The sequence below is a fragment of the Buteo buteo genome, chromosome 15, assembly GCF_964188355.1.
Source record: "Buteo buteo chromosome 15, bButBut1.hap1.1, whole genome shotgun sequence".
NCBI classification, from domain to species: domain Eukaryota; kingdom Metazoa; phylum Chordata; class Aves; order Accipitriformes; family Accipitridae; genus Buteo; species Buteo buteo.
This window is the reverse complement of record NC_134185.1, coordinates 25,179,156-25,207,090: the sequence shown is the minus strand read 5'-3', so window position 1 is coordinate 25,207,090 and position 27,935 is coordinate 25,179,156. Positions and strand designations below refer to the sequence as shown.

At 41.2% G+C, this 27,935-nt stretch overlaps 1 protein-coding gene across 1 annotated transcript; it reads left to right on the top strand.

Annotated features, from left to right (window-relative positions):
• The first annotated feature begins 410 nt into the window (after positions 1–410).
• AMD1 (adenosylmethionine decarboxylase 1) lies at positions 411–19,480 on the top strand. Its single transcript, XM_075046802.1, has 9 exons — positions 411–957; positions 11,556–11,642; positions 13,180–13,306; positions 13,766–13,868; positions 14,719–14,761; positions 14,854–14,998; positions 16,031–16,123; positions 16,205–16,360; positions 17,331–19,480. The coding sequence occupies exons 1-9, from the start codon at positions 827–829 to the stop codon at positions 17,469–17,471; spliced, it is 1,026 nt and encodes a 341-aa protein (XP_074902903.1). The 5' UTR covers positions 411–826; the 3' UTR covers positions 17,472–19,480.
• Positions 19,481–27,935: the final 8,455 nt, after the last annotated feature.

The following is a 27,935-nucleotide window of genomic DNA, read 5'->3' as shown; positions in this document are numbered from 1 at the left end:
CCGCCTACTTGTTTCGGGGTTCGCCCCCCTGTCGTCCCTCGGCCATGTTCAGCCCTGCTTCCCCCCCCCACCCCCGGGATCGCGCACTGACGACCACAGGCCGCGCTTCCCTCTCACCCCCGAGGGCGGCGCGGTGCGACCCGGGCACGGCCGCCACACCGCGGCCCCGGCCCCGGCCCCGGCCCCGGCCCCGGCCCCGGCCCCGGCCCGCCGCCGCCCGCGCTCCCCTCTCCCGCTCCCGGCGGGCGGGCTGCAGTGGGTGGGACCAGAGGAACCGGCATATACCTCGACGGACGTGAGCGCCCTCCTATGGGAAGCGGGGAAGGGCGGGCCCGAGCGGCGGCAGCCCAATGGCAGGCGCATGCGTGCTGCCGTTACCTGGGAGCTATAAAAGGGGCTGCGTGCGCACTAGCCCCTCGCTTACACAGTATGGCCGGCGACATTAGCTAGCGCTCGCTCAACGCTCTTCTCTGTAACAGGGGAACACACGGACTACAAGGAACCGAACCGAACCGCATCGCCTGCCCGCCCGCACCCCCGCTCGGACTGTAACCCTCTCACACACACGCTCACGCCGCATCCGCCGCCGCGCACTCCGGGTGGTTTTCGCTGGTTTAAAAAAAAAAATTCCTCTCTTCTTCTTCTTTTTTTTTTTTTTAAATTAATATTAAACAAATCCCCTAGAAGGTGAAACCCGCCCGGGACGGACTGGGACCCCGGCGGCGGCAGCAGCGCGGCCCGTGCAGCAGCAAACGGTAGCGGCCGGAGGGCGGTAGTTTGGTTGTCGTTAAATTTCTGTGGTTGTTGGTTGCCGAGTTGTCTCACCATGAAGGAGAACGGTGCACACTTCTTCGAAGGGACCGAGAAGCTGTTGGAGGTGTGGTTCGCCCGGCAGCAGCCCGCGCAGCAGGAGCCGCACCAGAGCAAGGGGTCCGGCGATCTTCGCACCATACCCAGGTCCGTTAACGGTTGGGGAGGGGGGTGGGAAGGAGGAGGCGGTTGGGAGCGCTGCCCTCAACGGCCGGGAGGGCGGGAGGGGCCGGCGAATGGCCGGCCGCACGCCGGGCCCGGGTGTGGCGGCGGCGGCGGTGTGTGTGTGAGAGGAGGGGGGGGGGGGGGGTGGCCGTGCGCGGGCTGGCGGCAGCGCTGAGGGGAGGCTGGGTTCCGGGAGAGCCGTTGGTGGCAACGGCCGCGCGCGCGCGCGGCGGCGGCGGGCTCGGCCCCTGCGCGAGCTGTCGGCCTCCTTCCTTTCCCCCCCCTTTTCCCTCAGTGACAAGCCCCGGCCTCTTCTTCCCCCGTTTGCCGGCGCAACGCGGCAGCCGCGGGAGGGCAGGGGGTGACCTTCCGCTGCCCTCCGGAGACACCCCCCCCCCCCCGTTCCCCTCAGGGAGCTTCCCCTCGTCCTGGCGGCGGTGGGGGGGGGGGGGGGTGGCAGGTCCCCGGGGACGGCGCGGAAGCCCCGTTCCCTTGCCGCCACCTCGTGCAGCCCCGTGCGGTCCCTGCTGGCAACATGTGGCGGCGGCGGCGGCGGGGAGAGGAAGAAGCCGGGCGTGGGGAGTTGGCCGGGGAGGCTGGATGGCGGAGTGTCGCAGTGCTGCTGGCGGCCGGGGGGGCACGGCAGCGGCGCCCACCCCTCTGCGGTTAAGCCCCCGCGCACACGCTGTGCGGCGGCTCCCGGCAAGCCGCCTGCTTAGCGGCCGGCCCCCCTCGGAGGGAGAGCCGGCCGTGGGAGTCTTTTTACGGCGAGGCTTCGGGGTGGGAAGGCTCGGAAAAATCCCTTGCCCGTTGGGACCGTAGCGCGGAAAGATGAGGGGGGGGGGGGTGGTAGGAATCTCGTTCCCCGCTCGGGGAAGCTGGGAAGGGAAAAGAGGAGATCGGTCTTGCTGTCGCGACGAGGAGGGATGGTTCCCCCACATGGCGATCTCCGGCGCCGGGTGGGTTCACAGAGCGGGCGGTACGCGGGAACCCTCCCCGTGTCTCCCCGCGGCGTGGTGGGCACCGGCGTGAGGCGGGCGGTGGGGGGGGATGAATGCCCCCCTCCCCCCCGCCCCGAAGTGTGGCTGGAGCCACGATTTACACGTGAGTCCCTTGGCTCCGCTCCCGGATCGCGCTGCCTCTTTTTTTTCTTCTTCTTTTTTTTTTTCCTCTCCCCCATTGACAAGTTGAGGCCAATGAGAGCTGGGCGCCGCGAAGGGGTGGGCCCGCGCCTGTCACCCAATGGGCATGTGAAGAATGTGCTGGCGCTTCTTTCACTGCCACCCAGGGAGGGAGGAAGAAAGGCCCGAGGCCCGCACAGCTTCTCGCCTACACGTGTTTCGGACTCGGCCCTCTCGGGGAGCCCGGGGGGGGGGTGGTGGTGGTGTGTGTGTGCAGCTCTTTCCGCCCGCGGCTGAGGTATGTATGTGCCTGCTCGGCCTTTGGGAGTGCAGGGGCTGACGGCCACCTGCCTGCTGTCAGGTCGTCTTTGAAACTGTACGGGGCAGAGGTGTCTTTACTGTAGATCCCCAGTACAGTATTCTATAGGGGGGGCCGGCTGGAAGGACTTGCAACCATAAGGGGTCCAGCTGTAGATCTGCAGAAGATCATGTTCTGGCACAGGTGTCCTGGAAGGGTCAGAAAATGGTAGCTGTGAGCTTGAAGTACAAAGCAAAATCCGCGTATGGTCCTAAAACTGTGTACCGGTTTGCAGGGACATGACAGGGTTGGTATGTAGATGTAATCAGCTGACATAATTGAAAAAAGCAGGCTTGTCTTTAACCTTCAGATTTGCCCTGTATGCTTTACTTATGTCAGTAGTTTGCTATCAGTATGGTAAACAGTTCAACTTTCCAGGTTCGGATGGTAGCTGGAGGATCTGGTGTTTTCAGTGTATCCAGATCTGCTTGTGTATATCACTGCTACCCAGTGGTCTTTGGTCAGGGAGCCTGGAGGAGAGCTTGTCATGATGTATTGAATGCGTGGAATATGTTAGTGACAGTAGAGTCTCCATTCAAAGGCATACTTAGCATATGCTAGTTGTCTTTTCCTTTGTTTTGGTATTTCTCAGAAAATTTCCTGCGTGTATATGTTGGTAGAGTTAGCTATCCAAAGATCCGAATTGCCAATGGGCAGATAACTACCTTTCCTGAAATAGTGAACAGCCTGTTTTGTGTGTGCCTGTGTATATATATACACCACTAGCTCATGGGTAGTGGAAGCTTCATTTCTGCTGTGCCAGAAGCACAGCTCTGGCCCGTTGGTGTAATGGGGTAGCTTGCTCATGTAACTTTCTGACTTGTGAAGCTATTTAGACCTTTTTGAGTAATGTGCTTAACATGGAAATCATCAGATGTGGTTATACAGTTCTTTGAGGTTTAGCGGTGTAGCAGATACCACAAGGTAACAACTTGTGTAGTTAATGTCCAGGCAATCCTGGAAGACTATTGCAAATCCTAGCTGAAATACATGCAGATGATCTGAGTTATGTAGGCACTTAAGGTTTCCTGTTGTGTTTGACTTCAATGTGAAAAATTCCAGAAGTACTCATTTGACTTTGCCTTAATATGCTGGTGTTGGAATATACAGATCTGGTTTAGAGATGGCATTCTGCAAATGCTTTCCTCATTGGCACAGTCATGCTCTCTGCTGTTCTGTTTGTCAGCTCAGGCTCATGTTTACAAAACTGCAAGCTTAATTTTTAAAACTGCTCAAAAGCATTTAATGTAATTGCGAGGCAGGTACTGTGACAGTTCCTTTGTATGGTTTAGATATGGCTGTAAAGTTTTAATAGAGTAGATACAAACTGTTAACTGTTGAACATGTGGTCTTTAACACAGTTTCAGAGCTGTGAGCAAGCTTTGAAGGCCTCTGTGTTAATTGGTTCTTAATACAGGATGTTAATTGAAGCTGTGTACTTTTTTGGTAGAAAGGTGTGACATCTCTGAAAATTGCTGTTAACCTCTGTTAACCTGTATCCAGGAGTAATTATCAGTGATACTGTGTTGTTAGTGTGAAATGATGTTCTACAACCATTCTTTTAGAAAATTGTCAGAATTAAATTATTTATTACAGTTGATGTATTTGGAATTTTTTAATTTGCATCTAATATACCCCACTATGCTAATTCTGTAAAGGCAATTGAATAAACTAGTTTATTGAACAGAACTTGAAATCAAAGCTGAAACTGTAGAACAATAATGAAATTAGAATCAAGTTGCAAACCAGTTGAGCTTGCCTTTTGTATTGTAATACCTGCTTAGTAGTGAAATGCAAGCCATTCATCTACTGAATGACTAAGCTGGTGTTCAAAGCTAAAAATTTCCACGTTGTGTGTGCTTGCTAGGGATTAGGTATTTTAAAGTCTTTGATGGGTATCACCACTGAAAAAAGGAAAAAAGTTGAACTATGCAATTAAGAATTTTGTCACTTTTTTCCTCCTGTGTGCAAGCCTGCTTTCTAGAGAAGAGTTTGGATAGGTGTAAAGAATTTCAGGAAAGATCTATACTTATTGTTTTAATACATCCAGTAGAGGTCCCAGCTAAAAACTTACAAGTGTTGAACATGGGCTTTACTTTGCTGTTAAGATTTGGGGGGGGGACGGAGTGGGTGGGTGGGTGTTGTTCATTTGCTAATCAGTTCTGCGAAAAGGTCTTGTGGTGGAAATGGTGGCAAGCATCTGAAGATGCCTATCCTACTCATATTCAAAAGTGGAATGAAGTTAACATTTTTGTGGTCTTGAAATAATTTGCTTTAACTTTAGTGCTTGTTCTCACTATGGTTTGTGAAGCATGCTTTTTAAAAATAGCCTTAAACTATGTATTAAAAGAGGAGGGTTTGCTGAAAACATGCTGTGAGCCCTGGAATTCTGTGGTGACTGATTAGTGCATTCACTATCCCTGCAGTAAAACAAGCTGTTTATTCGTTCAGATGATGTGCAACTAATGCATTTCCCATCTCAAGGCTTATCATGATCTTGAATGTATGGAAGTGTGAAACCATAGGTTAATGATGCAAGTATTAAGAGTCCATATCTCAAGCATTCAACCCTGAAGAATACTTTGAAATTAAGCTTGTTTATGGACCTTTAATGTGCTTCCTATTTGTCTGTAGTATGTGGACACACAAGAAACTGGAGGAAAAACAGCGTGGTAATGAGCAATATGGAGTGACACTGATATGAGGAGATTCTCACCCTGTGCTACGTGAACGCTTCTAAGCACCAATACAGTCAAGCATCCAATATGAGTCCTGTAAATACTTGCTTGGTACTGCACCCTGTAGCCTGAGTCCACTCACTGCTGCCGTGCTGCTGCACGTCTACCCCTTCCCCCAGTCCTTAGGACCACAGCAGGGTTATCTGCCTGTTTTCTCAAAGAGTGAAGGTACAAGGAGGCTGGACCATGAGCCCTCTTCTACTCTTAATCCTGCAGTGCTTTGGAACAGCGTAGACCTACGCTGTGTGGAGACTGCAAAGAAGGCAGGGGTAGGCAGGATTGTGCCAGGACTTCTGTCACTGTGTACTCACTGAGCTTTTTTGCATGGAAATGAAAGGTAATCTAGAGAACTTCATGTAATAATTCAGTCTTCCCCTCATCAAAATACTCATAAACTAGATTTTAGTACACAAGTTCAAGATTACAGGTAAAATATGTTTGCTTGTAACTCTCAATCATAATTAAAGAATGGTTTCACACAAAGGAAACAAACCCTTTTACACTCTACTACTGCTACTGATTGTGGTACTGCTTGTGGGAAGTTAAGACTGATGTTGAAGGCTTTTTGATTTTTTCCTACCTTACCACTGAAACTACTAAATAATTTGGTTAGTCACTTTCTGTCAAAGATCTGGTCACTTAGTGAGACTCCACAGAACATCCTATTAAATTATGTAGCTACTGGTATATTCTTAAAAGGCCTTTCCTAATGGCTGTTTACTCAGCCAGGAGAACAAGAAGATTTGAGGCTTATGGTAGATACTGGCTGCCTTACAGCATGTTCCTTCTGGAGAAGGTTACACTCAAACTTGCCCTGAATGTTGCCTTTAAGTCTTGTTGAAGCCCTGATGTGCCTGTTGGGGCTCATGCTTCCTTAAACATCTTGGATGTCAGGTATGTCTTGTCCTTTGATATGACAGACTTGGGAACACCCATTGAATATCTTTGGGTGTAAGGGATGGAGTCACTATTCCATGTATACTGCTGTAACTGCAATAATGATAAAAGGCCTGCAACAGGTGAAATATGCAGCCTTTAAAGGACTGTCTGTGGCCATCTTTATGCCATTGCTGAAATATCTTGATGTCATTTGGGAATGATTCTCTTCAGTAGTTGGCTCAGCGCCTTCTAGGTACGAAGTATTTTGTGAGGAGTACTGCTTGGAATAGCTTTTGATGTGGATGCAGTTTTTCCATTCAGGTGCCTGTCTTTAATTCAAGATTAAGTGCATGTCCCTAGAGAGTTTCTTAAGTTTAAGATAAGGGAGATGCAGACAGTCTTTCTGTATATCTATGTTCAGAGCGTATAGAGGGTGTGTGGGTTTTGTGCACTCCACAGATACTGCTGAAGTAAAATTATCGAGTTGCCAGTGCCTTGTGTCAAAACTCAGGGTATGAACGTAGTTCTGTGTTAAACAGCAATTTATAAACTAAGTTATAGTTCTAATAGGAAATAATTCACATGCAGCTGTCTGCAGAGAAATACACCAGCTGCTAGGAGGTGCTTTAAAAAGCTTATGATTTTTGTGTAGTTGGTCTGTACTGTATTTGCCTGTTTCAGGATGCTTGAAACTAATGTTGCAACTCTGCTGAGACTGACACTTAGCCAGCTTCCATGTGCCTGGGCTACATCTCCTCTGCACAGGCACTTTAGACAAGGCTTTAAGTTTGACTGTTCTGGATCATGGTATTGGTAGGAATGTGCCTACTTAACTGTAGCCAGATAATGAGGTAACTGATGTATCTATTGGCTCCTAGAAATACTTAGTAGGTAACAGGTGAGGGAATAAAAGGTTGCTCTGCAGTTGAATGCTTGATTTTAAAACAAGGTCTTACAGTAAAGTACAAGATTAAAATGCTTGTTACTTTGATTGCTACGGAGTTGTCAGTTGTTAAAAGCTATGCAAGAGTATGTATAGAGCTTAAGCTGTCTTTAGGAGTTTTGTAGCATTTCTTTCCTAAGAATTCCTGCCCTACTGCAAAACAACTTTTCTTCCCAGTATTGTCTGGGCTGTACTAGCAAGGTAGTGTTACTGGGTTGGTGGGATGGTATGCCTGTGGAGGCTGTTAATTGCTGATAGGAACAAGTTCTTGATGTAGTTCTTTCTCTTCAAATTGCTGTTATCCCCTTCTCAGTTGGCCTGAAATAGCAGTATGGTGCTACTGCCTGATATACTTGACTCCTGTTTTAAGAACCTGTTTTACCCCTGAAGGTAAAGGCTCAGAATAGGCTGATAACTTGCATTCAAAACTATGGCCTTATCTGGCAAGGAAAACTTGATTCGTAGCTTATTCTTTATTTCTCAGAAACATGAAATAACAAACATGATGGAACTTGGTTGGGAGGGACTGTTGACTATTCATTTCATTACACACTTTTAAGCATACTTCCTAAAAATAAAGAAGAATACTTCTCAGTTCTGATAGGTTTTCTGTACTGACATACCTGGGTGGCAGTTTGAATGGAAGTTATTTGCACTCTGGTAACAAGTCTGTGCTGATAAGGCACTAAACATTGCAACACAGGTGTAGGAGTAGATTGCTAAACTTTTTTCTTTTGGCATGTTCTGCTAGTCAAGTATAGAACAAGTAGCTTTCTACCATTCAAGCATGGACAGTTTTTCACACTTGAGTAGATGTATTCCATTTTCATTTGGTATTCTCTGAGCATGTGCAGCCATTTAAGATGCATGGTGCTTGCCCATTGGAGAAACTATTTTGACTTTCAGTAGGTGGCAGTTATTTGAAATTTCAGAAACAGGATCTTACAGCTTTGGAATGAAGTGGGTAATAAGCCTACATAACAGTGAGGAGTTGGTCCCAAATGCATTTTCAGTTTGGAGTTCCAATGGCTGCAGGTCTGCTGCAGAACTTAGCTACCAATGATTCCCATGCATCATATTCTAGTATGCTTGGCTCGAGTGTAGGAAAGCAGTTTCCAAAGTGTTTAGGATTGTCCTGGTGTCTGGCTATGGGAAATAATTTAGGAAATAGTAATGCAATCCACATACTTCCCACTGAAAGGGGAATTTTGAAGAGCAGATATATGTGATAGCATTTTATTGAGAATTAGTCTCTTTAGATTCCCCTTTTGTAGTAGGAGGCTTTGTTTCCCAGTTAAAACTTCACTTAAGTTATGAAGTAAGAAGTAATGTTCTCAAGTATATCGCAGCTACTAACTTTGAGGTTTTCTACTTGACAAAATAAAATGGGATTAGCTGCAATACATGTACTGATAACCATTGGATACTATTTTTGAGGTGGACTTTTTGTTTCTATGTTAAGTGGGGGTAGACATTGCTTGTCTCTAGTAACAAATAATTAGAGATTAAAGAAAAGGAAGAAATGCAAGAGTTAGACTTCTAGTACACTCGGTCTACTTGGTACAAAGTAGTCCCAGATGTTCTTCCTTAGCTCTGCTTCAAACAATGGAAAATGTCAAACACTAAGGTCATCTTGTTTAAATAGATTATATTGAGTTCAAATCCAGCATGTTAGTGGCCTTTCTGTACTTTTCTAGCTTAACTTTAAAATGCATATAGGTACAGGCAAGTATATCTGCAAAACTTCTCCTTAATGTGGCCAAGTCTCATCATGGGTGCTGCAGCCCTTTGTTAGTCTATTTTATGTATGCTTCTGGATCAAGCCCAACATCTTGTATGTTTCTCAACTTGTAGGCTTTTTTCCTTAATGCTACTTTAATCAGATCAATTGATGAACTTACTCTTCAAGGCTGAATGCATGAACATTTATGATATGCTTAGCTATGGTTTCTGCAGTGGAACAGTGAAGAATTGAGCAGTGTTTTAACATGGAAAGATCTTGCACAACTGCAGATTTCAGCTGTAGTACCTAAATACCAACTATAGTACTAACAAGTTTAACTAGGGACTTTCTTTGCATGGTAGGCTTTGGACTTAACATGCAGTATTGTATTGTTGGTAGTATGCTCTACTGATTCTTCATTGTTGGACTACTTGAACACCAAAATTGTTACACCTTCCTCTGCTGATACCTGACTGAAACTTAAATGAGCCATTTTCCTGAAATGTGTGTGCAGAACTGCACTACAGTGATACTTAAAGAAAATTCTCGCTTGTCTACATTAACTGTCTGACCAGGTAAGAAGCTTGTGAAGGCTCAGAAGTGTGCTCTTGCAAAGCCTAAAGTTACATACCCATTAATACTTAGACAAGTACAAAATCAGATTTTTAGTAATGTACAAATGGAGTTACTACAGCTCAACATCAGGTGGTGTAACAGAACTCTGCCTCAGCTTTCATAAATGCTATGTCACATGCTGGGTGTTTCTTTAATGGCAGATAAAATATCATCAGTAGTGGTGCTGGAACGATTTGAACAAATTAACACATTACCTAGTTCAGTTTACAGGAAGAGTGTAACAGGATGTTAGAGGGAAGATACTAAGGCTGGCAAATCTATGCAGATGTGCTGTAGCTTCCAGAAAAAAATAAATGCTTCAGTCCTCAGCAAAATAGCATGATTGTCTAGGAGCATTTAAAAACAGGTATAATATAAACTATTTCACTCTTTGCATTTACCAAGTTTTTCAAAGATGAGCAGGCACTTGCATTTTTATATAATCCTGAGTATCCAGAACAGAGCTAAACCTAGTCAATGATACAAGTGTAGAGCTGAATAAATGTGTGGGATTTTGAGCATTACACACAAGCTGTTTGTTTTTTTAATTTGACATGCAGATTTGGGTGGTCTGTGCTGTCATGTCTATAGTTGCAGGAGAGTATTTCATCAAGGCTCACTGACTGGGGTGGTAGGGAAAACCTCACTTTGATTTTAAGCGTCCAGTTATATCACTGAGTTCATAAACTTGTTCAGAAGTGCACTTAATTATGAGGAATTTTAAGATGCATAGGATTCTCTTAAACTCATTTTTAATAGCTTCAGTCTCACCTAAAAGGAGGCTATAGTGTGAGTCTATGTTCTGGTTGACTCCTGTATAAATATACTGGTTTAGTGTAATATACACTTTAAAAGGGAAAATCCTCAAGTATTAGTACTAAAGGTACAGAATTCCGTTTCAGGAGGTGTTTTGAAGTGAGAGAGAAGTTAAGGCATTAATTTGCTGGGGTGTTTAGAGAAGCAAAGAACATCTGGATATTTTAGTTACATGTACAGCAGAATCTAAAGCTTCAACTTTGCAAACTGACCAGTTTTCTAAGGGGAAAGATTTGTGGCTGCTGGAGGAACCCTGCTGGTAGAATTAACAGCACGTGCTCGGTCCTGAAGTACAGCTACAGAGCTTTTGCAGTGTTAGTAAAGGGAGAGAGCTCTGACTCCTGAGGAGGGATTAGGCTGACAGTTACATGAGCATCTGAGCCAGTCTAACAGCTTCCTTGGTGATGAAAAAATTGCAATTCTTTTGTGCTCCGAGCTGTGTAGTGTCCTGTAGTTGTTCCAGCTCTACTTCAGGAAGCTGTATCTGGTTTTGTCTGCTTTATAGCAAACTTGACTATATTGGATTCTACTAATCTGGTGTACATGCAAGACTGAAGGGACAACCAAAGTGTTTTGCAAGTCTGTTACTTCTCATGAGTAGCTGGAAGTCTTTGGGCTTAATTTGAGCCCTTTGCTTTTTCAGTTTCTTAATAAAATTCCTTGTAGAATGAGTAATGATAGTAAAGAATTGAAATATTAAACTTCTACCACTATACTGAAATCTAGCACTGTAGCTTCAACTTGCACTATATGAAAATACTTCAGTTTATTTTCTTGATAGTGTAATATTCCAGATGATTTGCTATAAGTCCTCTATATCTTCTAGAGGTAGAAGGAATTCTGTGATCCTGATTGATCAAAGAGGAATTCAGGTCATTGAGATGTATTTAGTTTTTAGGGCTGGTTTTCAATAAAATTATGAATTTGACTCTAAGCTGGACAAACAAAACATGTTAATGTAACTTGCTGGTTTATTACTCTAGTAGTTGCCAATGACTCCTGTGATTGAAGTACATGAAGATTCAACCTAAAGTATACCTTCAGTTATAACAATGAATTTTATCTTACTACGTGTGGGATGCATATGCAGGACTTGGGGTTATCCTGACTTGCCTAGTGAGAAGCTTGGTGTTGCTGTTTGACGATTATCCTTGTGCAGCAGATTACACTAACAGATCTTGAGGAGTACTTAGCCATTGGGAGCTAAGAATTAGATATTACTCTATTGTGATAGACAGTTCCTATATAAAAAGTCTTTGCCTTTCTTGCTGTCAGATCCAGCAACTCAAGACAAGAGCTATAGTCTTGTTTGGGCTATACTTTTTACCCAGGGTTCCAGAAAGCTTCAGTTTAACCTGTTGTTTGTGCTCTTATAATTTCTTCACAGGATTGAGTGGGACAAACTTCTGGAGAATGTGCATTGTTTGATCATAAGTGTGACAAAAACTGACAAGCAGGAAGCTTATGTACTCAGGTAAGCTTACTCTTTTAGTCTCGAAGAGGTAGAAAAGTTAAAGCTGTCATATGGGATCCACTTGGCTGAGAATCCAGTCTTGGGTTAAGATCCTGCTGTTCATGACTACAGCTTGCACGTGTCTGTTAATAGTACTGTCATGCTTCTGTTCCGTGGTGGAAATGTCTTCGTAGTTGTCACTGTTTGTCTTTTTTCTTTAACTAAAAGGATTAAGGACAGAGCTTTGGTGTTTCTGCACCTGATCACTGAATTTTGTCTGGGGGTAAATAAGTCTCCCTAATTAAGAGGTTTAGGATGACTTCAGCAGAATAGTGCATGTAGGTGCCACTTTTAGATCAGCAAAAACTGTGCCAATAGATTGGCTTTAACTCCAGATAATGCAATCAAGGGAGCAACTCTTGCAGCCGAGCTAAGGGCATCTGTAAAAATGTAGCTTTCCTGAAATCTTGGAATTTTTGTCTTGTGCAGCAGTTAGTTGTAAGGACACTACTTCTGCCATGTGTTTTTCATCTTGCAAAATACTTTCATGCTTTTTCTACATGAACTTTACAGACACATCAATGTTCTCTGTTTTACTTCAGATTACAAAAACTGAAGCTTTTATACTCTGAAAGACTGCCTTGAGGGCAAGGCTGGGCTAAAAGCAAGCTAGTCAAACTGTGCTGAAGTCTTGTTTCTGCAAGCTTCATATATTTAAAACAAAATTCTGAAAAGAATGTAACTAGTTACAACTGTATCCTGGATGAGACATAATGTTGACTTTGAATTCTTAAACAGCATTCCAAACTGAGTTAGTTATTTAAGCTAGACTTTTATTCCAGTTGTTCAGTTACTTGGTGAGAAGATATTTGTTATACATGTTCGTGTTCTGGATGTAGTATCAATGCTTATATCCAGTTCAGTGGGACTGTAGTTAAGTATCTGACTTACAGAAATTAACTATACATAAACTTTATCTTATGTATAAGGCATATCATATAGCTGTGCCTCTACTCTCATTATGAGACTTCCTGTTCCTGTGGACAGGTGCTGATTTACCACTTCCCAGTAGTCAGCTTTCTTAGAACATGCAGCGAGACAATTTATGAAATTCTGTTAAGGCTTTTGTTTTTTGAGTTCACTTACTCATAGGCTTTATTTCAGCTGAGAAAGTCCGATCTCAAGTTTGACCCTGTTTTGTGTTTGGGTTAAGAAATTAAATTGCATGTCGATGTTGTGTACCCATTTCACAGCATGTTAGTATTTCTCAAATAGATTGAGGATATGTAATGCATGTAGTATCTCTTTTCCTGTAGAGTGGTAGCTGTGTATTATCACGCTTGCAGCAGGTATTTGTTCTGGGAAATTGTAACAGCTCTCAAATGTTAGCTGAAATCTATTGGTCTGATACATTTGCCAAGCATGTTTACGCACCATATGCTGAATGTTCACTTACAGTAATGCATTTGGTTGGGATAAGAACCAAGATCTAACCATTCTCTCCTGGCTTGTTTTATATAAAGCACTTAATATATTTTTGACACATCTTTTTTTACAGTGAGAGTAGCATGTTTGTCTCCAAGAGACGTTTCATTTTGAAGACGTGTGGTACCACCCTCTTACTGCAAGCACTGGTTCCCCTGTTGGAGCTTGCTAGGGAGTACAGTGGGTTTGACTCAATTCAGGTAAGGTGCCAAAAATGCTGCATCTTCCTTAGAATGTACAAAAAGCTTTTTACAAAAAAGCTTTTATTTCCAACTCCCTGATTTTATTAAATATTCTGAAACTTCCTCTGCCATTTATGTATGCTTCCCATAATGGGAAGATTGTAATATAAGATTGCTTGCTCTAATGTAGGATTTAGCCTTCTATTTGCCTCAAAGGATGTTAACTTACAAATGCTGTTGTGCTGAGTTAAGGTTACTTAAGGGTGAAAGACTTCCGTGTCCATGTTGTCAGTGCTGAAGTCACAGATGTTTTCTTGTGGAAATCAAATTTGGAAGTAAGCTGTCTCCTGTAGCTTACAAATTAAGCTAAATTATGTCCTGTGAAAGCTTATAATAAATGCTTGCATTTTTCTAGGTTTTAAGATTCAAGGTGGATGGATATGTTCAATATCTAAGATGCACCTTTATTTTTTTCAGAGCTTCTTTTATTCACGTAAGAATTTCATGAAGCCTTCCCACCAGGAGTACCCACATAGGAATTTCCAGGAAGAAGTAGAGTTTCTTAACGAAATTTTCCCAAGTAAGTTTGTGAAACTTCAGTGAAGTTGCACAGCATGTGTGAAGTGTTGATGTGAAGCGAGATGTGACAAGTGGTACAATACATACAGGCTGCAGGGCCATTCAGCAGTTGTTGCAATTCTGCAGCCAGCATGAACTTCGGCTGCATGAAAATCAAAAGCTATAAGTACTTATTTTCTGAATTTCTGACACTAATTTGCCAAGATCAATTTAAATCATACTAAGCTTGACACTTGGCACCTTGTCTTAACTGACGTCATCTTCAGACTTCCAAATGGAGTGTAGTCTGCAGAATCCAGCTCTCACCCTAAAAGCCACCTCATTAGAAAGGTAAGACAGTAATATAGGGTAAACTGCAGGAAAACACAAGCTTTTCTCAGGAAAGTCACTGCACTAAAGCTTGAATCTAAACATTTAATAAAAATCTAAATCCTACAAGAATAACCCTGAATTTTAACTACTGGCAGAAAAGTTTTTTGAAGGAACGTGCAAGCTGTAGTACTTATCCAAGTTATTTGAAAATAAATGCTAATTGTAAATTCATTAAAGAGATGCTTAAGAGTACTGTGGTTTCTGTCTGTGCATAGCTAAAGCTGTAATCTGAATTCCCTGCTAGTAGGCTCTGAACTGGGGTGTCCAGACCACCTTCTGAGGGAGCCCCTTTTTTCTGATTATTGGCTTACATTCCTGAAGTTAAATGCCTGGTTATTTGATACAGATGCTGACTGTATCAGTGAACCTCTTGGTGTTCTGTGAAAGACTTCTACTGTCTTAAAATATGAAATTAAGCTTATCTTTTACATAAAGGAGCAGCTGTGCTACACTAACTGGAGACTTTTTGTCTTGTCTAGATGGAGCAGCTTATTGCATGGGGCGTATGAATTCTGATTGCTGGTATGTATGTGAAGACTTGGAAATCTTTGGGGTATACAGTAGAACTTGGTGCTGCTAATATTTATTACACATGTGATTTGTACTTTATATAGGTACCTGTACACCCTGGATTTCCCAGAGAGTCGGATATCCAATCAGCCTGATCAGACACTGGAAATTCTGATGAGTGAGCTTGACCCAGTAGTTATGGACCAGTTCTACATGAAAGATGGTGTTACTGCAAATGATGTCACTCGTGTATGTTTGCTTGAAAACTAAGCGGGTTTGGCAATGGTGGAAATTGGGCAACAAAATGCTTCAGTTACCATTTAATACAAGGTTTATTTTGTGGTAGGAAAGATCTGGTAGAAAATGTCAGGTTAATGTGTTGGGGGTAAAATGGATTTAACTTTAGAATGGTTTGGGGACTATAACTTCACATTTTCAATGCCCCTGCTTTAATCTATTGAAAGGAGCAATTTGCAGTGCTTTGGGTGATTGGAAGCTTGTCCTCTGAAAAATGGAGGAATGGGGGTGAAAACACAGCTGAGTGACTTCCACTGAAGGATGGAGATTACAGGGAGTAAGACTTAGGCTGAAGATAATGAATGCCAAGGGAATATAGGTATCAAAATTAAGATTAAATCATGGAGCCATTTGGATAGTTTGGAAGGGGTGGATTTAAGGTCTAAGCATAGCTTGATGGTTTTGCTTCCTTTTCTCCTTTTTCCAAATGGGAAAGTCCTGTGACAGGAACAAGTTTCTCTGACAAGTACATTGACTTCAGCTGGTTTTCCACTTAGGCTTTGATTCTTGTGCTGTATTTGCTATTGAGATTTGGCTGTAGCTGAAGTACTGTGTGGGAAATCAAAGTGTTTGGGGGATGCTTCATTCTAGAGTATAAAGAATTATATTCTTACTCTGGAGTAAATGTAAACAGCCTTCACTTTGTGGATACTGGTTGAACAGGAGCTTCATTTTCTGTTTTAGTTGCAGAAGCAATTATGTTTTAGAATTCTAAGCTGTTCCCCTTGTCTTGGAGATATGCAGCTTGGTTCTGTAAGAGGCAACTTAACTGGTAACTTGCAACTTGGCACTCAGTCACTTGGAAAGTGACAGGATGCAAAGTAAATTCATCTACAGTGGTACAGATTATCAGACTGACTTGTTACTGGGAAAATTCTGGTGTCCTGTCCCCTAAACTGCTGTTCATTCTGCCTCTGAGTTAAATCTAAACAAGTGTAAGGATGCATGATAAACTGAGTGGTGTAATTTTAACTTCTGTTTCAGATGAGTGGAATTCGTGACCTGATACCAGGTTCTGTTATTGATGCTACAATGTTCAATCCTTGTGGGTATTCAATGAATGGGATGAAATCGGATGTAAGTTTTACACTTATTGATAATTAATGTTAAAATAAATTTTAACTATTTGGCAGTAATAATATATTTAATTTTTTTCAGGGAACTTACTGGACTATTCACATCACTCCAGAACCAGAGTTTTCTTATGTTAGTTTTGAAACAAACATAAGTCAGACCTCTTATGATGACCTGATTAGAAAAGTTGTAGAGGTTTTCAAGCCAGGAAAATTTGTGACAACCCTCTTTGTTAATCAGGTGAGTTTTCTTGCATTAGCTTGTCAGGTCCTGAAATGTGTACAGACACAAAGCAAGGCTAGAGATTTTTTACTCGAGTGCTAGTAGTTTCCAGTTTGCCTCTATATTTAGATGGTAGTTTCTTTGCAAAGCAAAAATATTCTCTAGTATTGCTTTGGCATGTACTAAATCTGATCTTCAGAAAACTTAAGAAATACTAAGATAAGGCAGCCCAATCTCAGTATTCTAATGACTTCCTATGCAGTTCTGTATAGGCATACCTTCTTGCTGTGGCATTTTTCTGGATTTGGCTGCAGCTGTCAGTTGTAGAAGCGCTGCTGTTAATGGTGATGCTGCCAGGTAATCATAGAATCACAGCATGGTTTGGGTTGGAAGGAACCTTTAAAGATCACCTAGTTCCAAGCCCCCTACCATGGGCAGGGACACCTTCCACTAGAGCAGGTTGCTCCAAGCCCCATCCACCCTGGCCTTGAACACTGCCAGGGATGGGGCAGCCACAACCTCTCTGGGGAACCTGTTCCAGTGCCTCACCACCCTCACAGTGAAGAACTTCTTCCTTACATCTGACCTAAATCTACCTTCCTTCAGTTTAAAGCCATTACCTTTTTTCCTATCACTACATGCCCTTGCAAAAAGTCCTTCTCTGGTTTTCTTGTTGGCCCCCCTTAACTACTGGAAGGCTGCTATAAGGTCTCCCCAGAGCCTTCTTTTCTCCAGGCTGAACAACCCCAATTCTCTCAGCCTGTATTCGCAGGACAGGTGCTCCATCCCCCATAATTGTTCATAGAAAAGCAGGATGATATATAGGGAGCAGAATTGTTGCTTGGTATTGAAACTTCCTGCAGCACTATCAGGCAGAGGTTTGAAGCATGTTGGTAATAATATCACAAGAACCACACAATACCTACTGTGCTAGTCCATCTCTAAATCCTAAGTTTAAAACAGTAACTTTCCCTTTTTTGTTTTCTAGAGCTCTAAATGTCGTACAGTGTTTTCTTCTGCCCAGAAGATTGAAGGGTTTAAACGTCTTGATCACCAGATTGCCCAATTCAGTGATTATAATTTTGTTTTTACCAGTTTTACAAAAAATCGCCAGCAACAGCACAGTTGATTAAGAATGAAGAAAAAGCGCAAAAAGAAATCCCATATAGAAGGTGGTGGTTGCTTTCTAGTTAATGATTCAGGGGGCCATGCTTTCCACTCCCACCACCTTGTAGTTGTGGAAAGCCCTAGGTGTAATCATAGTATAACCATTTTGAATTGTATGCATTATTATATCAAGGAGTTAGATATCTTGCATGAATGCTCTCTTCTGTGTTTAGGTACTCTATGCCACTCTTGCTGTGAAATTGAAGTGCATGTAGAAAAATCTTACTGTATGAAACTTTACAACACTTGTAAAAATGATTCAGGTAGAATTACACACAGTATAGTTTTTCTCCAGGTATCACCAAAAATTCCCCACAGACAAGGCTTTCGTCCTCATTAGACTTTAGCCTCAACCTACTCACTGGGGACAGTTCTCTGTTTAAAGTGTCGCTCTTTTTTTTTCATCTATGTTGTGATTTCAGTCTAAACCAGTTTTTGACAAACTTTTATGATTTCTAATGAAACTGATTCCTAATTAACATTTTCATGTTTGGAGAAGGTTCTTAAAACAGTTACAAATTGTTTTGCTACTACAGGTGGTGGTTGATTTATTTCTAAATCAGACTGACTTTTCATGCTCTAATAAGGCTTATAGGAATTTGCTCAGCTATACTGTAGCACTGGGCTAATGCATTGGTCTTTCACCTTTAGAAACTTGGGTATTGGTACTAATGCAGGTTAAATTTCATCTTACCCTAATGCTCATTTATCTGTACACATCCCCAAGCTGTCACACTGCTACACAGTGGCAGAATTTGAAGAAGGTCCAAGGCTTGATAGGGGAAGAGCTGAGTCAGGATGCAAGTGCTTTGGCATAGTTGTGTGACAGCTTTGCAAAGTGCAAGTTCATATTGGCACCAGACATTTTCTTTCCTAATCACCAATTATGTCAGGCTAAGAAGCTGGTGCTCTTGAGCACTGGCAGATAGACCTAGTGAAGGTGTGGAATTTGCCAGTCTGGGTGTGTTGATTGGTTTGGATTATTCTCAGTAAAACCTGTGACCTACCACTTTCAACTGTAAAGAGTGCTTCTAAACTGGTCCAGTGTCACTTCATTTTGTTGTTCCAAGCAAAGCTAATGCCTCTATCTTGTGACAGTCCTGTGACATTGTTGTGCATGTGACTTATGTTGTATTTGAGTGTTGTGACTTCATCTGTTTTTTCCTCCTGAGGTGGTTCTTCTTACTGTGACTTGAGGGCATTAAGTGAAGGCATAGAACAAGAACTGTCTGGGACACCTGGACGGAAGTGAAGTAGAATGCTATTCATAGAGCATGAATAAGTGTGTAATTCAAAGTCACTTTAATGGGTATTGACTAAAATGCAGGCTTTAAAGAGCTGGCACACTTTCAGCTATGTTTGCAAATACTGAGATTTTAGCAGCTGTGAGACCAGCATGTTATCTATGAAATTGAGATTATTTTTCCCCCCTCTTGTCCTTGCAATGTTTTGACTCTTTCTGGTTTGACGCAATGGTTTTTTGTTCCTTCTGTATTTATAAATGAAGCACTTTTTCAGTGCTTCTAAACTAAAGTCTGCTTGGTTAGAAATCAAGTGGTTGGAACACTTTGATTTTTTTATTTTAAGCATATTGTTGATGTTCTTTACCAATGTTATCAATTACATGCTGTAAATGGCACTAATGCTTTTTGGTGTTAATATTGAGGACCAATATTTCAGTGGGTTTTTTTGTCCTTAAACATTGTCCCAACTGACCTGACATTTGTTGGCTTGAGGTCCTGTAAGTAGACTGAAGATGCCTTTTCAAATAATACCGAAATACACATTTTACAAATAGAAGCATAAGCCTCAGCTATAAAAATGAAAGCTATTGAATGGGTTACTGAACTATCTAGGGTGATCAGGATGGGGGGAGTATGGTGTTTATAATTTCTGTGGTGTTAGACTTTGATCATTTAAAAATATCTGTACCACAACTTAATGCTTCAATAAAAGTTCGCTTAAATTGTTTGTAGTGATGTTCCAGCAATTCTATCCTTCACACTCTTTGTGCTTTTTGGTACCAAATGGTTTAATTCTGAAATAGATTGGTGTTTCTTGTCCTAAATTACTTTAAATTTACTTTGCTCTTGTAGGGGATGCATCTCAACTGTTACCATGTTGGTAGTTTAAAATGAGACAGCATGTCAGAGGAAGCCAAATGAAAATGTTACACTGTTCTTGAGGCTAAAATTGTTTGTCTAAATGAACACACAAAAATTTGATATTTCCTGTCTTCATCTAACCTGTATCTTTTCAGCATTAAATATTTAAAATATTCCTCTGAATTAAGACAACTCCTGCTTCTGCTGGTCTTAAGTAACAAACTCTGGTATACATTTATGGTACTTCAGCTTAGACTGACTTTGAGAGTTCAAGGTGAAGTTTGTCTGTTAAGATGAAGTAAGCATGTACCTAATCTGGATAGTGAAGTAGACCAGAAGCTAGTGGCTAGGAATGTCAGTGCTAAGCAGAGGCAACCAGCATAACTGAAACTTTCTTGATTCCATGTGATCTGTCCTACAGGAGTAGCAGCTGCAGTTCAACCATACCTGCAAAGCTCTAACAGTGCTGATATTCCCCCAAAGTCACCTAAGTAGGGAAAACTTGTGTCATGTCCTGAAGGCCTAATACCTTTAAATTGTTCATCTCAATACAGGTTTCATTAGTCATCCAGAACCTATTCTGTGATGCTAGACTTCTCTAATTGTGCTTTGGATATTTAGTAACTTGTAGTTATTTCAAGTATTTAACACTGTTGAAAATGCCCGACTAAGTCTTCTACGAAAAGAAGGATTACCAGCTTACAGCATCAAGAGATCCTGTCTAACAGTCTCAGCTATGACAAGTTAGCATAACCTACCTCTGAAGAACTGTTTACTAGACTGACCTCTACAAAACTGAAGATTCATCTTAATGTTTTTCTATTTTTAACTCGCTTTGCCTGAAGCTTGCAGGTCCCCTGTAAAATTACTTGTCATGTTCACATTTTTTACTTCAGGAGTGTTCTTCATTAATACTTCTTTACATGAGCCCTTCTCTCTTGTAAATGGTGCTGGTAACTGACATGAGAATATGGTATCTACATAATTCTATCCGTTATAGCAACACATGCAAAGCTTGCTGTAGTTGTTAGCTGTGTTAGATGTTTGTATTTCTCCTAAATCAGTGGAGGAAATGGAACTGGCTGCAAGTCCACATGTCCACTTCATTTCTGTGAATAAATCAATGAGTAGCTACTGTAAAGGGGTAGGAAGGGCTTTCTGTGGATCTGCTGTCAGATGAATCCCATCCAGTCTTGTGGGTTTGTGAGATCCAGCTTTAATAGTCTCTAACTTAATGCCAGCTCTAGTATAGGGAGCACATCTCGTTCCACAAACTTTACCACTATGAACAAAGACCTCTGTGATTTGAGAGGAGACTTGCCTCAGTGAAGACAGGTTCAGGAGAAGGCATTGGGTGTATTGGGGTTTTTTTTCTGGTGCTAGGTCCCTTGTTTGATTCAGCAGTTCTAAAATTGAACTTGGATGTTTTAGTTTGATCTCTGTGTGCCTAGGAAATGCTTTATATTTTCCCCTTGGCAGCCTGTCCTTCCTTCCATTTCTTGTGGACTTTCTGCATTTGAGCTCAGTCTGGAGTGATAAGTACTGGGGTCAGTGTCCCAAGAAAAAGAAATGAGCCTCAAAGCTAATAGAAGCAACTGAAAGTCTGAGGAATTAAGACAATACTGGAGGGTCTCATCTTAGACTGTGTGGGGATGGAGGGGGATGGGCAGACTGCAGAGAGCAAGGTAAGCCCAGGCAAGAGGGCAAGGCAGTTCTGTGTGTCTGAGCACTGCAATTGAATTTCAGCACAGGGTGGAAATAGAGCTGTGGGCACCCATGCTGGCTGGTATCAAGCCATTTGAACAGGCATTAAAAGCCACCAGTTTTCAGTCCTCAGCCTTTACTGTAATATGTTGATGCCAAAGAGATGAATCTGCTCTGGTACTCTGATCTGAGTGCAGGATGACTCTAGGAACAGATACTGGCTCTCAGGCTGGCTGCTGCTGTGGTGGCACAGGATTATGTGTGTTGGTAGAGAAGTGTTGAAGCTTCCCAGCTGGGGTGGTGTAAACTCGGCTTTCCCTAAGTGATAGTCTTAAAAGCAATGCCACCAATAGCTAAAGGCACAAGGCTTGCAAATGATGCTGAGGATGTACTCCTGAATTGTGAAGTACTCCCAAGCTGTACAGCCAAAACTACATTAGAGGTGGAAAAAATTGCTTCCAAACACATGTTATATAATCTGAAGCTTGTTGAAGTGTCAAAGCAGAGCCTGTGGCCAAAGCCTAGAAAGAACAGGATAGTTCAGTGCTGACCTGTTAAGCTCCCATGCGACCACAGTAATGACAATTCAGTAGAAAAGTTAATGAACAACTGAGGAACTGCTCTGACTCAGCTACATGGAGCTAAGCAAACAGGATTCACATGTAAAGGAATGCAAAGAATCACCTGCATGTTCTTAAATACATTCAAGTAAAGAAGATCCCAATTTCAAGTGCTTGCACAGCCACACTGTGAATGTACCTACAGACAAGCACTTGGAAGAGAACGCTGTCATTAGAAAGCTACCGAGACAGGCATTTCCTGACAATTTGTTCCATTTGACTTCCAATTACATGTTTAACTTCAGGTTAAGCTACACTTGCACTTTTTCATCCTGCTTCATTTCATACTGTGGAATTACTGATGGTGTGTAGTCTATGGGGTATTCTGCGTATTGCTTACAGTATAGGCAGACCTCTGCTTTTTGGGGGAGATTGGATTAAGGTGAAAATTGCTTATAGTATTTGCTGTTAGTATACCTCATGCCCACAAGGAAGCACAGCTGGAAATTAGGTTTAGCCAAATTTCAAGTTAACTGTTCAATTTTCTTCTATTTCTTGTTATACACTGTACTTGCAATACCAGAATTGCTCTTAGACTTAAAAAAAAAAAATTAAGCAGGCCCTAGAGAGTTGCTTCTGCAGCTGCCCGAGAGCCATATCTCCGTACAAATTTTACATTATCTGTAACATGCTTATTTCTGCCTTTGGCAACTGCTATTAATTTCAAATATATGTATACAAGTGCAATATGTGAAGTCACATTTATGAGCAAATTCAAATACTCAGCATTTTTCATTCTTGGATTAGCCAGAACGTGGAACCACATTTTTGCTATTATGTAGCTCCTAATGTGCGTGCATTACCTAACTTTAAATTATGTAACTTACAGCATTCCTGTTATTTTCCCCACATACCTTTTTCTAGATTATATCCTCTTACTCCATCACTCTAAATTTGTCTTAAAATATTAAGGTTTCAAAATAGCACACAAGGCATGTCCCCATCTGGACATGCACTGGAACTGCTTTTTAAGTCTGGAATGAGTTAAGTGTGCCAGTGTAAGGCTCCTGGTGCTCAGTGCAAACCCAGGAAAAACCCAGTTAGCCCTGAGAGAAGTTAAACTAAATCCTTAGTGACCTTTCCAGACATGGTAAGCAGAGAGCAACGTGTTCTGTGACTGATACCCATTCATTTAGCAACTCATAGGCTTCTACAGTCTTAAATGCAACCCAAGGTAAAAAAAGAGCAACTTTTTCTTCCCTCCTTCCCTGCTATCCACTGAATTGTATTTTGCTTGCTCTTTAAGGAGTTGTGGAAACCTAATTTAATTGCAATGAACAGGAGTCCAGGTACAACTATCAGATCATCTGCAATATGTAACCCAATAGTGGCTGATTCGCAATGATGTTTAATTTTTCATTTTCTTAGCAACACTTGAAGATTTATATTCTTAGAAAACAAAAACAAAACCCATTTATTTATGATATGCAAAGCATTTGACCTCAGAAAGCCTCAATTGGAAATCCATCTGATTTTCAAAATATGCCTGCACTATATTGCTTGATTAACTGTCACATGCAATGTGATGGACTCAAGTGTCACCTGTTAAAATATATTTTGTGTAAATATGTAGTTGCTGGCACATCAGTTACTGTAAACTCATAAGCAGTAGCACAGGTTAGTTAAGATAATCTTCTTACTAGGGTAGTGAGAAGATTACTCTGATGCAAAACCATAAGGCATATGTGTGACACAAAAACCACACCCACAGACATATGCACATATCTACGCTTTCTGATTTTTCTGCATCCATTTGAGCAGAAGCAACTTGCCGAACAGGCGGCTCAAGACAAGCTCCATAGTGCTGGACCTTCTTTTGAAGGCCTTACTGGCCAAAAATGGGTCCATTCTTGAAGGTGAGTTACGAAAGCAGTGACCTCCTGTTTGTAGCTTCTTAAATGGTTGCTCCAAAGTAAAGCTTTCATTATGGATTCAGTGCTCGATCTCAGTGATCCAGTTTACAATATTCGATTTAGACAGTGCCAGTTAAAAACTGCAAGTTACCCGAGCTGCTGGTAGCCTGCTTGTAAAACATGCCTACTTATAAAAAGAAGACACAGTAGACTCTGAAATAAATTTGAATTCCAGAAGCTGTGTAGAAAAAGCATCCAAACATTAGGAAAATACTGCTTCTGTCAATTCGCTATTCAGTTTCCTACGCTCCTGAGAGCAAGCATGTGGAGGTAGAAAACAATGTGATACTTATTCTTTCCAAACTACTTTTGTAATAGGTAATTAAATACTAGTTCATTCCATGATCAGAACTTGTAGAAACCTATGTGTAAGCTTCATGAAACCAAACCCTGTTCTCTCTTTTAAACAAATACACTCCTGAATATTAAAACTGGAAAAAACCCATGTATTTTGTAAAACCTTTTTTAAACAGTTGAATTTAGAGTCTTGAGTAGCTCAGAGTACTCTCTATGTAGTCGTGCACTCATTTAACTCACGGCTTATGCTGTTATTGATTAAAGTGGAAGGGATGGGGCACTGAGCGGTGAACTGTAATGAATATTTACTTTTGTAAATTCAATCCCAGGAAACTCAATGGAATGACTTATATGGGAGCATGTTCCATTCTGGAATTGTAACTCAGTGCTACAGCCCTTAAGAACATCTTTCAAATTTCACATTGGTGTCATAAGTAATGGTGCATTTTGAGTAAGATGATCCTTAGCAACCATAAATCAGAAATGCAAGGGGACATTAAAACAACTTCCCTAAAAAATAAACATAGCTTTTTGACTTTGAGAGTGAATAAACTGATAGCATTACTGTTAAATCTGTTTGGCCACTTAAATGTCTATTAAATCATAGAATAAGGTATCTCAAGTTGCAAGGGACCCATAAGGATCATCAACTCCCAAGTATTGAGCCACTGACACAACTAAGTTACAGTTACGCAGTCCGCTTTGCTGTTACACAATTGGGTATTATGTCTCATCTTTCTGAGAACATCTTTTGTATTTGGTTATAATGTGATTGTGTTCTTATTTCACAATTAAAAGGAAATTATTATACAAATGGATCACTGTAGGATCGCTACTTTATAACAGCAGATATGTTGATACATGCCTCTGCATTAGAGAGGTGCACAGTTCTGGTCTGAGTTTGCAAAGTAGCCATAGAAATGGAAGTTCTGACTCCACTGGTCTAATCCCTATCTGTTAAATTTCATTGTCTTACTTTATGGGTGAAAGTAAGGATTTGGTTCTTGTTTTACCCTGTTAAAAATGCTGCACCAACAAAGCTATGAAAAGGCAAGAGAAAACCAGCATAGGATTGAACAGAGTTGTTTGTTGCGGTTACAGGATTAAATTCCAGCCTTTTTTCTGTGTGCAATCCTACTGTGGACAGGAGTTACAGAGATGTAACGGAACAAGACAAAATGTTCCAAGTCCATTTTTCTTGCTCATAAACTGAGAGCAATATGGTGCCTATTCATCTTCTGCTGCTTCCAGAAGAGGCACTGGCCTCTGTGCCTGCCAGAGGTTATTCTTTAAAACACAGCGTGTGACAGCTCCATCAACACACCAGCCACTGTAGCTTTATGGCCATCTCCAGTCCCTAAATTTGGACTTGTTTCTTTCAAAGAGGAACTTAATGTGTATCTGTCAGCTTCACTAGACTCATCTTTAAGAGCACATGATCTTAAGGGTTAGAAAATGTTTAGCCAAATACAAGTTTAGTTTTCAAATTACAAAGTTAGAATCCAGGCTATAAAAAGGTAGATAAAACTAGACTATACTTAACTACAAGATTCCTTCTTAGCTGCTCTGATATCTTGCGGCCAGAATCCCTAACAGCCTAGACAGTGATAACATACATTTTCCACACTATTTTAGGATGAAACTTTAACCAGAGGGCCTAAGCCCTTGAGGACTATTCTCTAATGGTAACCCCCTCCAAACTCACTGTCTTCTCTTTGTTAGAGGTGTCTCCTGTTTTTATTCCGTGATGCCTTTCTAAAGCAAAGATAGTGCTGCTGCATTATCTGAAAGGAGAGGGCAGAATGTGTTTTTATTCAGTTATTAAGCATTCCCAGTACTGTTACAATATCTTGCAAGGCACTTGTCATAAGGAGTACTCGTATGTTCATTTGGTTAGACTTCAAGACTTGTGTTCTTTATATGCTGCGTATTGCCTAAAACCACATTATTAGCTAGGTTATAGATAGGATGCTCTGTCCAAACCATATCTCTGTCGTAGCCCAAATTTGCCAGTTTTAAGGGTTCTCACAGACATGTATTTTACAGACACATTCAGATAGTGCAGAAGTTGGGGTTTTTTTCTTATTTGAAGATCTAACATTTTATAGTTTCTAATTCTCCAATTTTGTTTAGAGTGAAAACCTGACACAAAACAAGAAGTGTTGATAGAGTTGCTGATTTATGTAAAGACCTAATTTATTTATTCCCCCAAACTGTTGTGAAATATAATACTGGGTGGGGGGGAAACAACAGAAGAATAAGGTAAAGAAAATAACTCACTGGCATTACAGAAGGTATATTTTACCTAGTGTGCTGTAGTGAAAGCTGGCATATGTAAGAACAAGACAAACATAAGAACAAGACAAAGCTACAAAGGCTTCATGGTGTAATTGCTGAAGCTACAGTACCTACAGCTGAAGGATACTGAGCATGAAGCTGACAGAACTAATGAAAACAGTAAAGCAAACAAACAGCCATCCTTGTAGTTGTCTGCACTCTTCTATGATTAATATTGGTTTTAATGTTAGTATTTAATTTGTTCAGCTGTGCTTTCACTGTTTTTAGGCAGATAATCAACTGTAAATTCATAGTTCTTAATATTCTGGTTTTAAGCTTGGCAAGAGGTTTATTTGTAGCTGTACTCTGTTGTTAAGTGCCATGACATGGACAAGCTGAACAATTTATATTTGTGCCTTTCAACTCTTCCATTTAGTGAGCTGCTACCTAACAGGAAGATATGTTTTCTGGTTACCTGCTCTCTCACCGTTGTAATCTCTTAAATACTTCATTCCTGAAATATTTAAACTATGCAGACCACCCAGAAGGGCTCAGCAGACAAGAAGTTACAAACCAGTGATTTTCTCTTCAAATCCTCATGTTACTGTGTCAAGCGGTAGGTAAAAAAAGAATCAGCTACTGGAAAAAGCTACCTACTTTTATTTTTCATAAAGAAAATACTACAGAGACACATAGAAATAACATGTTTAAACCAGCTTTTATAAAACTTCTTTTTAAAGAATTGTAATCCTAGTTATTACTTATTAAATTTGGACAACTGCCATCTCATTGAGCCACTTCTCAGTTTCTTACAGTAATAAAGCTTGACTATAGGATTTTAGTGTAAAAGCTGACGTATAGATTACATTTGTTCTCTGATCTTATAGATCTCAGTCAAGCAAAGGCAGGAGAGCACTTAATCTTATATAACATAAATATACTTCCTTATATGCTAGAGAAACATGCTAGTATTATTTTTAAGCAAAGCACATTATTATACATTTGGTAAAATTTGTTGAAACCTGTGTATAGTTAGAACCACTGCTTGTCCAGGTCAAGAGTTCTCAAAATATGTCATTGTCTAAAATAAACATGTATATGAATCTGTTCAGAAATCAAAAGGGTGTAAGTGGAGGGTACTGCTTGGTATGATTCTGTGTGTATTTATGTGCGCATCTGTTTGTTAGAGAGGAGAACTAACACAGGAATATATACAGAAGGAACAGACAGCCAGTCATAGTCACAGAAGCACTAAGAATAGGACTCTTAAAAGAAAAGCATATTGATAGAACTATTAGTCTGAGTGCTAATTGGAAAAGAATGGAAGCTCTGAGAAAGGTAAGTCTCTGCTTGATTCCTTCTGTGTTCAGAGAAGCAGGACTCTGTATACTGTTTTTTGTAGTATTGTATACAAATCCCTGGGGAATTCAAAAGATTTGAGAAAAAGGAGAATTAAATCACAAAAAGGAGATGGTTACAGAAACAGTCAGTCAGTCCAGGCTGAATCTAT

Coding starts and splice junctions, on each gene's coding strand:
- AMD1 (XM_075046802.1), top strand. CDS start 827: ATGAAGGAGAACGGTGCACACTTCTTCGAAGGGACCGAGAAGCTGTTG. Junction 13,307..13,765: donor GTGGGTTTGACTCAATTCAG/GTAAGGTGCCAA, acceptor TATTTTTTTCAG/AGCTTCTTTTATTCACGTAA. Junction 13,869..14,718: donor TCTTAACGAAATTTTCCCAA/GTAAGTTTGTGA, acceptor TGTCTTGTCTAG/ATGGAGCAGCTTATTGCATG.